Genomic DNA, 12,500 nt, shown 5'->3' with positions numbered 1-12,500 from the left:
CTGGTGCCTTCCCCGAGCCCTTCCACCGGTCGGAGGAACTCGGTCACGTTTGCGGACCTTTGCCCCCCTCAGGAGGACGACAACAACAACAACAACAACAACAACATCGACGCCGGCTCCTCTCCTTCCTGGTACGAGGCCCTGCACCCGTCCCGCACGCCGCGCTTCCACAAGCTGCTGGAGGAGAAACGCGCGGCGCTGTTTCCTTACGACAACTCCTCCTACATCGTCGACCACCACAACCACCCCTACCACAACCACCACCACCAGGTTCCCCCGGACGACGCTTCTGCTGCTGCCATCATGGCGGTGCGTGGCACCGTGCCGCCTCCCGACTACTACCTGTTCGACACGGCCATGTCAGCCCAGCCCCCTGAGGACCTGCACGGCCTCTACCACCACCACCACCAGCAGCGGAGCGCACACCAACAGCAGCAGCAGCAGCAGCAGCAGCCTCCTCAGCCACACATGCTGAGCCGCGCAGGCTCCCATTACGGGCTGTCTGTAGCGGACGGCGGCATGCGACTGGCAGACGGGGGCATGAGAGTGGGAGGGGCTTGGGATCAAGGGCAACAAGCCAGAGCCGCCCACGCTGCTGCCATGGCTCCTCCCCTTCCGGCCCCTACTCCCGCCCCCGCTCCTCCTCCTCCTCCTCCCCCTCCCCCTCCTCCGCCGCCTCCACCTCCCCCTCCCCCTCCCCCTCCGGCTCATCCCGCTGAGCTTAGCCGCCTGTATCGGGATTCTCTGGCCGGCAAGCTCCTGATGCCAGACGGCCAGCTCCGCCTCCGCAGCAGCAGCAGCAGGGATCCCTCTCCGGCCGCCGCCGCCGCTCTGTATGGGCTCGAGCAGTGCTCTCCGCTCCCCGCGCTCTCCTCTCGCTACCCGGCTCACGTTGACCCCTCGTCGTCGCCGTACGCCGTCGGCCGCTGTGCCCTGTACTCCGACCTCCACGGCCTCGGCCTCCCCCTGGACCCCTGCCAGGCGGCTGCTGCTGCTGCCGGCTCGCTCGGCTCTCTGGGCTTCCTGCACGCCGCAGACCCAGCCGTCCTCGCCGCCTCCCAGGGACTCAACGGAGCCCTACCGCCACCGCGAGGGATGATGCTCCGACACGACGCATCGCCGGCGGGCGTGGGCTACGCCGCCGTGGCCACGCCCAGGCTGCCCTACGACCCCGCCTACGACCCCTCGGCCGCCGCAATGGCCGCCGCCGCCGCCGCCCCAGCACCGCTCACGGCCGGCGGCATGCCCTCGCACCCCTCCGCCGGCATGGCCATGGACTCCAAGCGCATGGTGGACCCCGCCTTCCTGGCGCTGCTGCGGGCGGAGGGGCTGTCGGAGAGCAGCATCACGCTCCTCCTGCAGCAGGGCTTCGACTCCACCGCCATGCTGTCCATGATGGAGGAGCACGACGTGCGCGCCGTGGCCCCTAATCTGGGTCAGGCACGTGTGCTCTCGCGCGTGGTGCTGAACTGTAAGACGGGCGTGGTGGCGGCTGCTGCGGGCGACGCTGCTGCTGCCCAGAGGCTGCGGGCGCGCTCTAACAGTTTCACTCACCGCAGCGACATGTACATGCACCAGCCTCCTCCAGGAGTGGCGGCCGCAGGGGTCGGGGTCGGGCTCGGCGGCATGGATCCCCACATGATGCAGCACCAGGCGCCCGGCGCCCTGCAGGCCATCTCCCCGCGCATGGGCGAGTTCTTGGGTCGCCGCCCCAGCAGCGCGCCCTCTCAGCACCTCCTGGAGACCACCACCTACCCCGGCGCCCCCGCCAGACCCATGGCCGCCATCCCCGTCAGCCCGGGGGGGGCCTACGGTGCCGGTGCCGTCGTGCCCGTGCAGCCGAGGCCGATGACCAGCTACAACGCCCACACGGGGCTGGCCATGTCCGCGCTCAGCCTCCAGCACCACCAGCAGCAGCAGCAGACGCCTGGCGCCCCCCTCACCCCCGGCTCGGCCCCCAAGACCTTCTCCGGCAGCTACAGCCCCGTGGAGCTGATGAAGCGCAACCCCAACCTGCCGCCCCTGTCGCCCGCGGCGCACAGCCCCCACCACAGCCCCCAGCTGATGAGGAAGGGCCCTGGGGGGGGCGGCGTGGTCGTGGAGAACGCCGGCATGACGACCGCCGCCGCCGCCGCTGCCGCTGCCACCATGCAGAGCAACAACACGGTCATCGTGGGCAACCAGAAGATGACGCGCAGGACCGGACCGCCCGTCATCGTATCAACTATGGCGTCGCCTGACACAAGTAATACCCTTTACTCAGTTCATCACATTATTTCCTCTACATCTCTATTCTTTATGCACCTCTTGTTGCACCTGGTTGTAGTGTTGACCTGAGTGTAGGACAGGACCGCCGGTTATTGTATCAACTTACTCATCCCTTACTCAGTTCATCATATTATTTCCTCTGTCTGAGCTCTCTACTCTACTGTTTGTGCACCTCTTGTCTCACCTGGTTGTAGTGTTGACGTGAGCGCATGTGTTTACTTTGCTTTAGTCATAAAGGAGAAATACTCAAGAGTGTGAGTTTGAAACATTTTTCCTGCCTTGCCAGTGCAGATTTCTTTATTCAAGGAATTGTGCTGTTACTTGGTATTCCACCCTGTGGCACTTTCTATTTTATTTCAATTGACTTGAACTGTGTTTCCATTTGGAGAGGGGTTTTCAAGTCTGCTTCATAATCCCAATGTCACTTCTAGTGATCATTTGCATACAGAGCTCCACAGATTGTTCTCAGTCTGTCAAAAGCCTCCTGTCTAAAAACAACACTTTACTTTCTCCTTCTCTCTCTCTTTCTGTTCATATATATATATATTTTACTTTCTCCTTCTCTTTCTCTTTCTCTGTTTATATATTTTTACTCTCCGTTGTATCACCCAAAGTAAAAAGCCTCCTGTATAGAAACTCAGTTTATAACAACACTTTCTCCTTCTCTCTCTTTCCGTTCATATATATATATTTTACTTTCTCCTTCACTTTCTCTTTCTCTGTTTATATATCTTCGCTCTCCTGTTGTATCACCCAAAGTAGTGTCCAATGTTGGGTGTATAATAAAGGCTGATGTTGGACGTGCAAAGCAGCTTTGGCTAAGTGCTCTGTTTTTAGCCTGCAGACTATTTATACTCTGAGTGCAGTAACAGTAATGTGCCATGTGCGTGGGGAAGGCTTTTGTTTTGCCTGTGCTGTTAGCTGGCTTGTCATTGCAGACAAAGGTATTTGCACAGATGGACAACATGGTTCGACTTCCATGTAATGTAGAGGTGTCTGACAGAGTTGTATTATTATGTACCTGAAGTATATGGAACACAATGCGATAGCACTTTACTTGAGGCCGGTGTCATGCGTATGTTATGCGTGTGTCATAAACATTATGTCATACGTATGTCATGCATGTGTCAAACATTATGTTAATTTGATGACTGTCATTCAGTGAAATTCAGTCATGGCAAAGACAGGCCTAAAAATGTCAAAAACGTTTTTGACATCGACACCAAGTTTATGACTCTCTCATGACTGTGTCATGACACTGTTTTGACACTATTATGACACTGTTACGTCACATGTGTTACCCACAATACTATGAAGGATGAAGGCAATCATGGCCTTTTAATTATAACGCTGTCAAGGCTTGAAAATTGAGTGCTATGAATTGCAGCACCTTAAAAGTCCCAGTGGGTATGATTTCAATTGTCATTATCAAAACTACCAGAGCAGAAAGGTTATTATGATGCACAGAGCTGTTCTAAGTGCGTGGCGTGTCATGATGGGTGAAAAAGAAGTCATCCAGATCCAGAACTATCAGCACCTCATGTTACATTAGTATGGTGTTTAAGCCAATAGAAGCACTTAAACTTGGCAATGGTGGTTTTAGCATGCACAAAATGTGTATAAAAACTATTGTAAAATATTTGATTAGCACAAATTTATTTTTAAGTATTGTAATCGAAAATGGCTTGCTATGCATATTTCATTTGCTCTGTTTCTTAGTTTTCAATATGGTTTAGATTTCACACTATTTACTGGCTTATACAGAATCAATGATTTACAATGTACAACAGACAATTCCTCATGTTAGTGTGTGTGCGTGTGTGTGCGTGTGTTAAGACAGTCAGAGGGAACTGCAGTCCATCTTCAAGGTTGGGAAGGGTTAAGCTTGTTTAAGTTGAGGGTTGTGTGTGTGTGTGTGTGTGGGGGGGGGGTGGGGGTGGGAAGGGTTAAGCGTGTGTGTGTGTGTGTGTGTGTGTGTGTGTGTGTGTGTGTGTGTGTGTGTGTGTGTGTGTGTGTGTGTGTGTGTGTGTGTGTGTGTGTGTGTGTGTGTGTGTGTGTGTGTGTGTGTGTGTGTGTGTGTGTTAAGGGATTTATGAGTCTGATGGCCAAAGTGACGTATTCCCCTTTTCAGGCTACTACTAATCATGGTCCTTAAGCTGGGGCTAATCCAGTTAGCCTAAGGGGATAGCAGTGGAGAGTTTTATGGTGCAGAGGTGGTGTGTACAGGAACGCGGAGGATGCGTGCCGTGCACATCATAGTGGTACAGGTGCTGGACAAAACAAAACAACTGAAGTAAATGGTAAATGTCGGCAACACTGTTAACGCTCCCAGTTGTTAAATGGTATAACGTTTCGGACCTTTTGACCTTAAAAGGACTAAGGTCCGAAATGTCATGCCATTAAACAATCTGGAAGCATTATCAGTGTTGCCAGCATTTACCATTTACTTCAGGGGTTGTGTGTGTGCAGCAGTATGTGTATTTCAGACTATATCAGCAGCAGTATGTGTATTTCAGACTATATCAGCAGCAGTATGTGTATTTCAGACTATATCAACAGCAGTATGCGTATTTCAGACTGTATCAGCAGCATTATGTGTATTTCAGACTATATTGGCAGCAGTATGTGTATTTCCTTGCAGCAGTATGTGTATTTCAGACTATATCAGCAGCATCATGTGTATTTCCTCGGCGGTTTTGTGGAGACTCAGATGTCTAGGTGACCCCCCTCTGAGCAGAGCAGCTGTGTGAGACGAGACGTGTTTTGCTGTGCAGAGTTTCATCTCATTTCATTTCAGTGTTTCAAGTGCCTTGTATTTGTATTCAAGGCTAATTACACTGTGTGTGAGCAGGGAGGCAGGCGGGCGGCTTACTGTAGACAGAGGAGGCGGAGGCGTCGTGTCTTTTAATTAAGGCTGACATCGTACATGGGGTTTAATCATGTGTGGCTCACTCCCATACACACACACTTCAAGTATTGCTTTTCTTATACTGTGCTGTGTCTGTCAATTGCAATCATTCATTAATGTCTTTATTTTAGGAGGCCACAGTGTGAGAGCAAGAAGAGGCTGGTGGAGAGAGGCCATTAGTGTTTATTTTTTAAAGTATCATCATTGGATTGATCCAGCTTGAATAGTTTAGCACAGAACTAATAACAGTGCAGCATGGAAAGAGCTAGACCTGAGTAATCATGTTGTTCTCAAGAATGTGTCTGAAGTCAGATGATTGTTTTTTTTCTGTTTTTGCATATTCCTACATATAAAGTCTACATATCTCCAAACATTGGATTTCCTCCTCCAAGCTGTTTGCCCTGCAGTATGTCTTTTGTGTTCCTTGTACTATCGTGGGGTAGTGGAAGAGGCGTTTGACCCACTCCTGCATCCCGCTGTGAGCTTGCTCATAATGTTTAGCTTAGTTCAGTTTGTGTGTGTGTGTGTGTACTTGTTATTTACTCTTTATTTACTCTTTAAAAAAAATTAAAATTAAAATAAATAACCCCTATTTGCAACTGTTTCTGTATATCTCCTGTGCACTTTGTATTTGCTTGTGATGTTGGCTTGATTATGTCCTCTTTTGAAAGTCGCTTTGGTTATAAAGCGTCTGCCAAATGCAATGTATTGTAATGTAATGCTCTCTATCTTGAGGCTGTACTTCTCTTTCGCTCTCTCCAGTCTGTCTTTCTTCTGCAGTTAAACATCCTTGTGTTCCGAGCACAGTATTTCCATGAGGCTGACATTTGTTGCTTCAGTAATTTCATCTGATAATGGTCGACTCGCATAGCCCCTCTCTGAAAACATGCTCCTTAGAATTGTCTGTTGCTGGGCAACATGTTTTTGTTGTTGTTGTTGTTGTTGATGTTGTCGTTGTGGTAATCACGGTGAGTGAGATTATCTTTGCATTCAAGGAAGGGGGAGTTTGATTGGAACAGGGTCTGGAGCTGCAGTGAAAGACCTGTAGAAATTGCTTGAAATTTGCATGATGTATGTAGAAAAGGAATTGTTTTTGCACGGATGTTTGTGCACACGCATGTGTAGATGCACACAAATGTGGCAATTTGCGAAAGCATGTCTATTTCAGTACATCTGCTGCCTTGGCTGACTCTTAAGTCTGCTATAGGCCTACTGGGTGTTCTTGTTTAAACATTTGCATTGAGCAGAATACACTTAGCATAATGGCTACCACACGAACACAAACACAAACACATGCTCTAGAAAGGAATACATTAGCCATGGGACTACAGCAAACAAACACATGCTCTGGAAAGGAATACATTAGCCATGGAAGGGACTAAAGTAAACAACATTTAAAGTAGATTAGCCTATTTTCAGAGAGATAAAACAGAATGTACACAACGATCTTGTGAGGACCCACGACGACATCCTAACGGGACCAAAAAATCAAGATGGCAGCTCCCTGGTGTGACAACACATTACATATTACATTACATTGCACTTAGCCGACGCTTTCATTTATTCAAAGCGACTTACAACTATTATTTTTCAGGGTATTGGTTACAGTCCCTGGAGCGATGTGGGGTTAGGTGCCTTGCTCAAGGGCACTTCAGCCATGGATGGAGATGTAGGGAAAGGTCAGGGGGGATTTGAACCGGCAACCGTTAGATTGAAAGACCGACTACTTAACCACTAGGCCACGGCTGCCTCACCACGCTGGTGTTGCTGTGTCCAGGAGGGATCGGGTGGGAGGGAGGCAGAGATTGGTGGCTGAGTTGGTTGGCTGGCTAGCGGCGTAAGCATAGTATCATTAATGCCATTAGATAGTCAAGTGCGTTGGGCAGGGCAGGGCAGAGCAGGGCGGGTAGGGACAGTCCTATCCTCTCCTCTCCTTCTCCTGCTGCAGTGTAAGGAGACAGAGGGAAGTTGAGGGAGAGGAGAGGAGAGGCACCTAAGCACTTTGGCCATGGAGGCGACAATCAGCCGACTGGAGAGCCTGGCAGGTCGGTACTGCGTGACGTAGCGGAGCCTACGCGTAGCACACACACTGATTAGCCCTCACTGTAGGTGTGTGCTCTGCTCTGAATGTTGTTGTTGTTGTGTAGGTGTGTGTGTTTGAGAGAGAGAGACAGACAGGGTGAGGGCGTGTGTGTGCGTGTGTGTGTGTGTGTGTGTGTGTGTGTGTGTGTGTGTGTGTGTGTGTGTGTGTGAGAGAGAGAGAGGGTGTGTAGGGGGGGGGTGTGTGTGTGTGTGTGTGTGTGTGTGCGTGTGTGTGTGTGTATCTGCGCATGAGCATATGAGGAGGGGGGGGGTGTCTGCATGATGACATGAGCGTCCACACACGTGCTGCACACCCTTTAGTTTAGTCCAATCGCATTTGGGTATGTTGAGACTGTCTGGCCTTTACCCTGAGTCTTGGTGAAGGATACGGGGGGTGAGATGGGGGTGGAGTTAGTGGGGGGGTGGGGTTAGTGGGGGGGTGGAGTTAGGGGGGTGGAGTTAGGGGGGGATGGGGAGTAGCAGTAGTGAAGTAAGAGTTGTGTAGGATGTGCCGCCTCTGTGGGGGGTGGGGGGTGAGATGGGGTGGAGTTAGGGGTGGGGGAGGCGGGGGGGAGTATCTAGGGGGGGGGGGGGGGGGGGGGGGGGGGGGGGGTAGCAGTAGTGAAGTAAGAGTTGTGTAGGACGTGCCCTCGCCCAGCCGCCACCTGTTGCCTGTCCTGCAAAGCCTGATGGGAAGAGGAGCCCACGGGCAGCTAATCGGCTAATCTCCATCTCTCCAGTGGGCGGGGCCATGAGGGTGGCGGGGTGGAGAGGGGGGGTGGGGGTGGTGGGGGGGGGGGGGGGGGTTACAGTACAGGGGGAGGGAGGATTGGGGAGGGGAGCAGATCCCCCTTTTCCTGGTTGGGGAGGGGTGCAGATCCCCCTTTTCCTGATTGGGGAGGGGTGCAGATCTCCTTTTCCTGATTGGGGAGGGGTGCAGATCTCCATTTCCTGATTGGGGAGGGGTGCAGATCTCCATTTCCTGGTTGGGGAGGGGTGCAGATCTCCACTTGCCTCCTCCACTTGCTTCTCGTCATGATGACATCACTGACAACAGCATAATATTTCAATATCTTGCAAAAGCTCAATTGTAGAGTATTTTTCTCCATTTGCAATTGGGATGGTGAATGCAGATCTCCATTTGTTGTGGGGAGGTGCAGATCTTTATCGTTTTCACCACGGTTGGGGAGGGATGCAGATCTCCATTTCCTGGTTGGGGAGGGGAGGGTTGGACTCTGGCTCTCAGTCTGTTACGTAACCACCAAGCACACAGATCCCATGTGGCTCTCAATGGGATCTTAATTTGCAGGCCGTTGTGTGTGTGTTCATGCGTGCTTGTGTGTGCGTGTGTGTGTTTGTGTGCGTGTGTGTGCGTGTGTGTATTCGTGGGTGCCCGTGTGTGTGTGTGTGTGTGTGGAGAGAGGGAGGAGGAGAGCATATCCTCTGGGATGAGAGCCTAATGTGCCGGCAGATGTCCTTGCTGTTGTAGGCTACGAAGAGAGAGGTGAGTTTGGAGAGAGAGGAGTTTGGTGAGAGAGGAGTTTGGAGAGAGAGAGGAGTTTGGAGAGAGAGGTGCGTTTGCAGAGAGAGGGGCATTTGTTGGTCATTTGTTGGTTCTATGGCCCCGATGACACACACTCGGAAGACAGCCGTGCACATAGTCACAACTGACAGCCAGTGAAGTGACAATGGAGTTGAAATGACTAGACAAGACTAGAGGCCTTTTTTAAACTCCATTTGCTACGTACCGCTCACCTCAAGACAATCCTCAAGCCTGTCCTCAGAATAGACATCGAAATGTCCTTGAGGATCATTGTGGCCTGCCTGACTTGGTGTGTGTGTGTGCGTGTGCGTGTGTGTGCGTGCGTGCGTGCGTGCGTGCGTGCGTGCGCGCGCGTTTATTCTTTTGGCTGGAGTAAACATCTGTTAGTTGTGCAGATTTGTTTCATGTTTGTGCTGATGCTGATGTGTATGTGTCCTTTCTAGTACATTTCTCTCAATATTCCTTAATTTGAAATAATTTTCTGCATTTAAGCGATACATTAGATCTATAGGGCTGTAACCATACACTCTCGCTCTGTATCATGATTTTTGACCTATGGCTCGATGCACCCCATGATTTCTAAAAATGTATCCTATTAAATTAATTCATTTTCTTTTATTACATTTGCCAACATTATGAAATGCAATATGATATATTACACAAACTGTGGAAATTTATAGGTAGAAAAGGGTACTAATCATTTTAAAGTTTAAAAACCGTAATGATGACGTTTTGAAGCTTGGAAGCACTACCACATCATATCGTGGTTGTTTTCTGTACTTAAGGGCAGCTGAACTTTGAAAGGGTGCATCACGATACTTCCTTCTTGCACCGCGATACAGTATCATGACTCTGTGTGTTGTGATTGCTCGGCTTGATACAATATTGTTGAGAAAGGTAGGTCTGCACACTGCCGATCAGCTCCAAAAATAAACTTTATTATTTAAAAAAACGATGTTTCGGTCACCAGGGATATCTGCCTGATGAAGTTCCAGCGTGACCGAAACGTTGCTTTTTAGGAAGAGGAAGAGAGGGAGGAAGAGGGGGAGGGAGGGAGGGCTGGAGGAAGGGAGGGAAGAAGAGGAAGAGGGGGAGGGAGAAAGGGAGGAAGAGAGGGAGGAAGGGAAGAAGAGGAGGAGGGGGGGGGAGGAAGGGCTGCGCTGCGCGTGTCTCCCAGCGAGCGCCTTACCTGTCCAGCTGGAGGGATTAGGACAGACAGGAGGATCCCAGCAGCCATCTGTGCATTACGCCATCCAGGCCTGGGCTGGTCATCTGGCATGCAGGGCATTTACCCGGTGGAGTCCTCATCTGGCATGCAGGGCATTTACCCGGTGGGCCGCCAGTCCTCAGGGATTGATGCTTTTGTTTGTTTGGTTGTTTGTTTGTTCGTTTCAAATTTTCCCTTTGAAACCGGCCCACAATTTAGATGGTGCGCTCCATCGGTGCATCCTAAGTACACAGTGGACTGAACCCATCGTAATTGTAGAGCCCTATTTCTGTCATTTTGTGAAGTATTCACGAAAAAAATAACTTTAATTTTCGTGGTGCATTCACGTTATTGCCCGTTTTTCGTGGTTGGGCAACGAAACGCTGCCTATTCATTTGAATTGCCCCACTGCTGCTATGGTTATCCAAGCGTCTGCAGGGGCGGGGAGGGGGTGCTGACAGAACACTGCTGATACACTCGGGACTCACTAATTCGACACCCTTTCGGTACTTACGCCTTATGTCATACGACCCTAAACCTAAACCTAACCCTAACCCTAACCCTAACCCTAAATTGCTTGTTTGAAATGTTTGATTACCATGTGACGGTACCGAAAGGGCGTCAAACTAGTGGGTCGCTAGGCAGCAGTCGGGCAATTCAAATGAATAGGCAGCGTTTCGTTGCCCAACCACGAAAAACGGGCAATAACGTGAATGCACCACGAAAATTTAAGTTATTTTTTTCGTGAATACTTCACGAAATGAAAGAGATACGGTTGAATAGTAGTATGGGGGGTGGGGGTGGGGGTTAGGGGCTGGTCTATACCAAGGAGAGATGGATAGATAGGAGGGCTTACTCTCGTCATAACAGCGTAGTACGAAATGATGACGAGGAGAGTACGGAAATTGTATTCTTCTTCTACGGTCAGTATTGGAAGCATCAGGGAAGCATGCAATGCCACTTCCGCGAGGGTCGGAGTGTGGAACAGGTCATTGGACGGTGTGAATGTTTGTCAGCTGTCCTTAATTACTAGGGATGGGCATACGGTGAAAATTTCTTCGTCGATCGTCGGGAGAATTAATGATTAATAATCGGTTAACCATTAACATTTTTATATTAAAAACAGCACACATTTTGGCCCAGCATGCCCTATACTCTTGTATAACAAAAATACATCAAAAACATAATGTTTTTATTCTAGGATTTGTTTTTATTAACAACACATGTGTCAAGTGATTAACACTAGAACTACCACGGAGGGGTCAATTGACCTTTTTACCTAAAAGCCCCACAAGGGGGTCATTTGACCCTTTGGACCCCCTGCGGACACTCCTTTTGTTGTGGAAATGTGGCTGTTAGCAGCTCACAGCTGTCACTTGAGACACAGAGTGTGTGTGTGTGTGTGGATCATTTCCAATGCCTGTTGAGTGCTGTATCTCTGCATCTTCGTTCCTTGGAGAGGAGCTTCTTTCACCACAACATTTTTGAGGGAAATTAAGCAGTAGTCCACATGCACTGGTATTTATCCATCTAACAATTGCCAGGTTGCATTCACATGAGTCGTTATGGTCACATGGCATGGGAGATTCACACGTTACAGTTTTTCGATTGGTTTGGCTAATTTCTCGAAACTGAGATGACATTCTCAAAACAACACGGACAAATCCCCAAACCAACTTGCAATTTCCCAAAACAGAATGACATTTTTCATTGCTTTCATCAGATATCAAATGCTTTGTACTTGTCTCAAATATTTACATCTCTGCAGATGGATATGTACAAATACCCTTCAGGTTACACATTCAGCATACATTTAGCACATTTTCCAAATAAATTCACCTTGCTTATCTAAACGAATTAGACAATTCTCAGTCTAATGGTTGCCCTCTCCGAAACACGTCAGCATTATTTCATTGTGTAAGTCATCATATGCAAAGTGGTCTACGTAGTTCCCAAAACTGTCAAGGACATCATATTTTAAGAATTTCATTACATAGTAAATTCATGACAGTGTTCAACAGGTCAGATGGTATTGTAACTTTACTAGTTAGTAGAAAATAATTTTACAACCGTATACTACAGTTTCCATGTTATTTGGCTAATTTCATGACATTTTTTCAAACGACATTCTGTTTTGAACAATTGCTAGTTGCTTTGGCATTTGTCCATGTTATCTCTGTTTTGAGAAATGAGCCAAACCCATGAGAAACCTGTGATATATGGGCATTACTTTCTGTATATGAATTTACAGTAAAGAAAGTTACTGATAAATGTCCTTGGTAAATTATCTGTGTTGTCAAACTTCAATAGTTTCACTCACTTTTCATTTTTATACATAGTCGAAATCTGTTAGCTGAACGTAGATAAAACACCTAACCATTTTGACTGGCAGTGCTTACACAATGGCAAAGGGACAATGTATTTTGAGGGTACTGATGATATATGTGGGGAAGAAATGTAGTTTTGACACATGGGTAAACTGTTTTTGTGGT

The 12,500-nt window shown here is 49.1% G+C and overlaps 1 protein-coding gene across 1 annotated transcript in view; it reads left to right on the top strand.

Annotated features, from left to right (window-relative positions):
• LOC134442686 (transcription initiation factor TFIID subunit 4-like) overlaps positions 1–12,500 on the top strand; it is a 49,204-nt gene that overhangs the window by 25 nt on the left and 36,679 nt on the right. The window contains exons 1-2 of the mRNA XM_063192729.1: positions 1–618; positions 721–2,245. The exon at positions 1–618 is cut by the window's left edge and continues 25 nt beyond it. Of these exons, the coding sequence (XP_063048799.1) occupies positions 1–618; positions 721–2,245 (2,143 nt within the window). The remainder of the gene's footprint in view (positions 619–720; positions 2,246–12,500) is intronic.

Source organism: Engraulis encrasicolus, unplaced genomic scaffold (assembly GCF_034702125.1).
Source record: "Engraulis encrasicolus isolate BLACKSEA-1 unplaced genomic scaffold, IST_EnEncr_1.0 scaffold_208_np1212, whole genome shotgun sequence".
In the NCBI taxonomy this organism is placed as follows: domain Eukaryota; kingdom Metazoa; phylum Chordata; class Actinopteri; order Clupeiformes; family Engraulidae; genus Engraulis; species Engraulis encrasicolus.
Note: the sequence above shows the minus strand (reverse complement) of the source record. Positions and strands in the feature narration are given on the sequence as shown.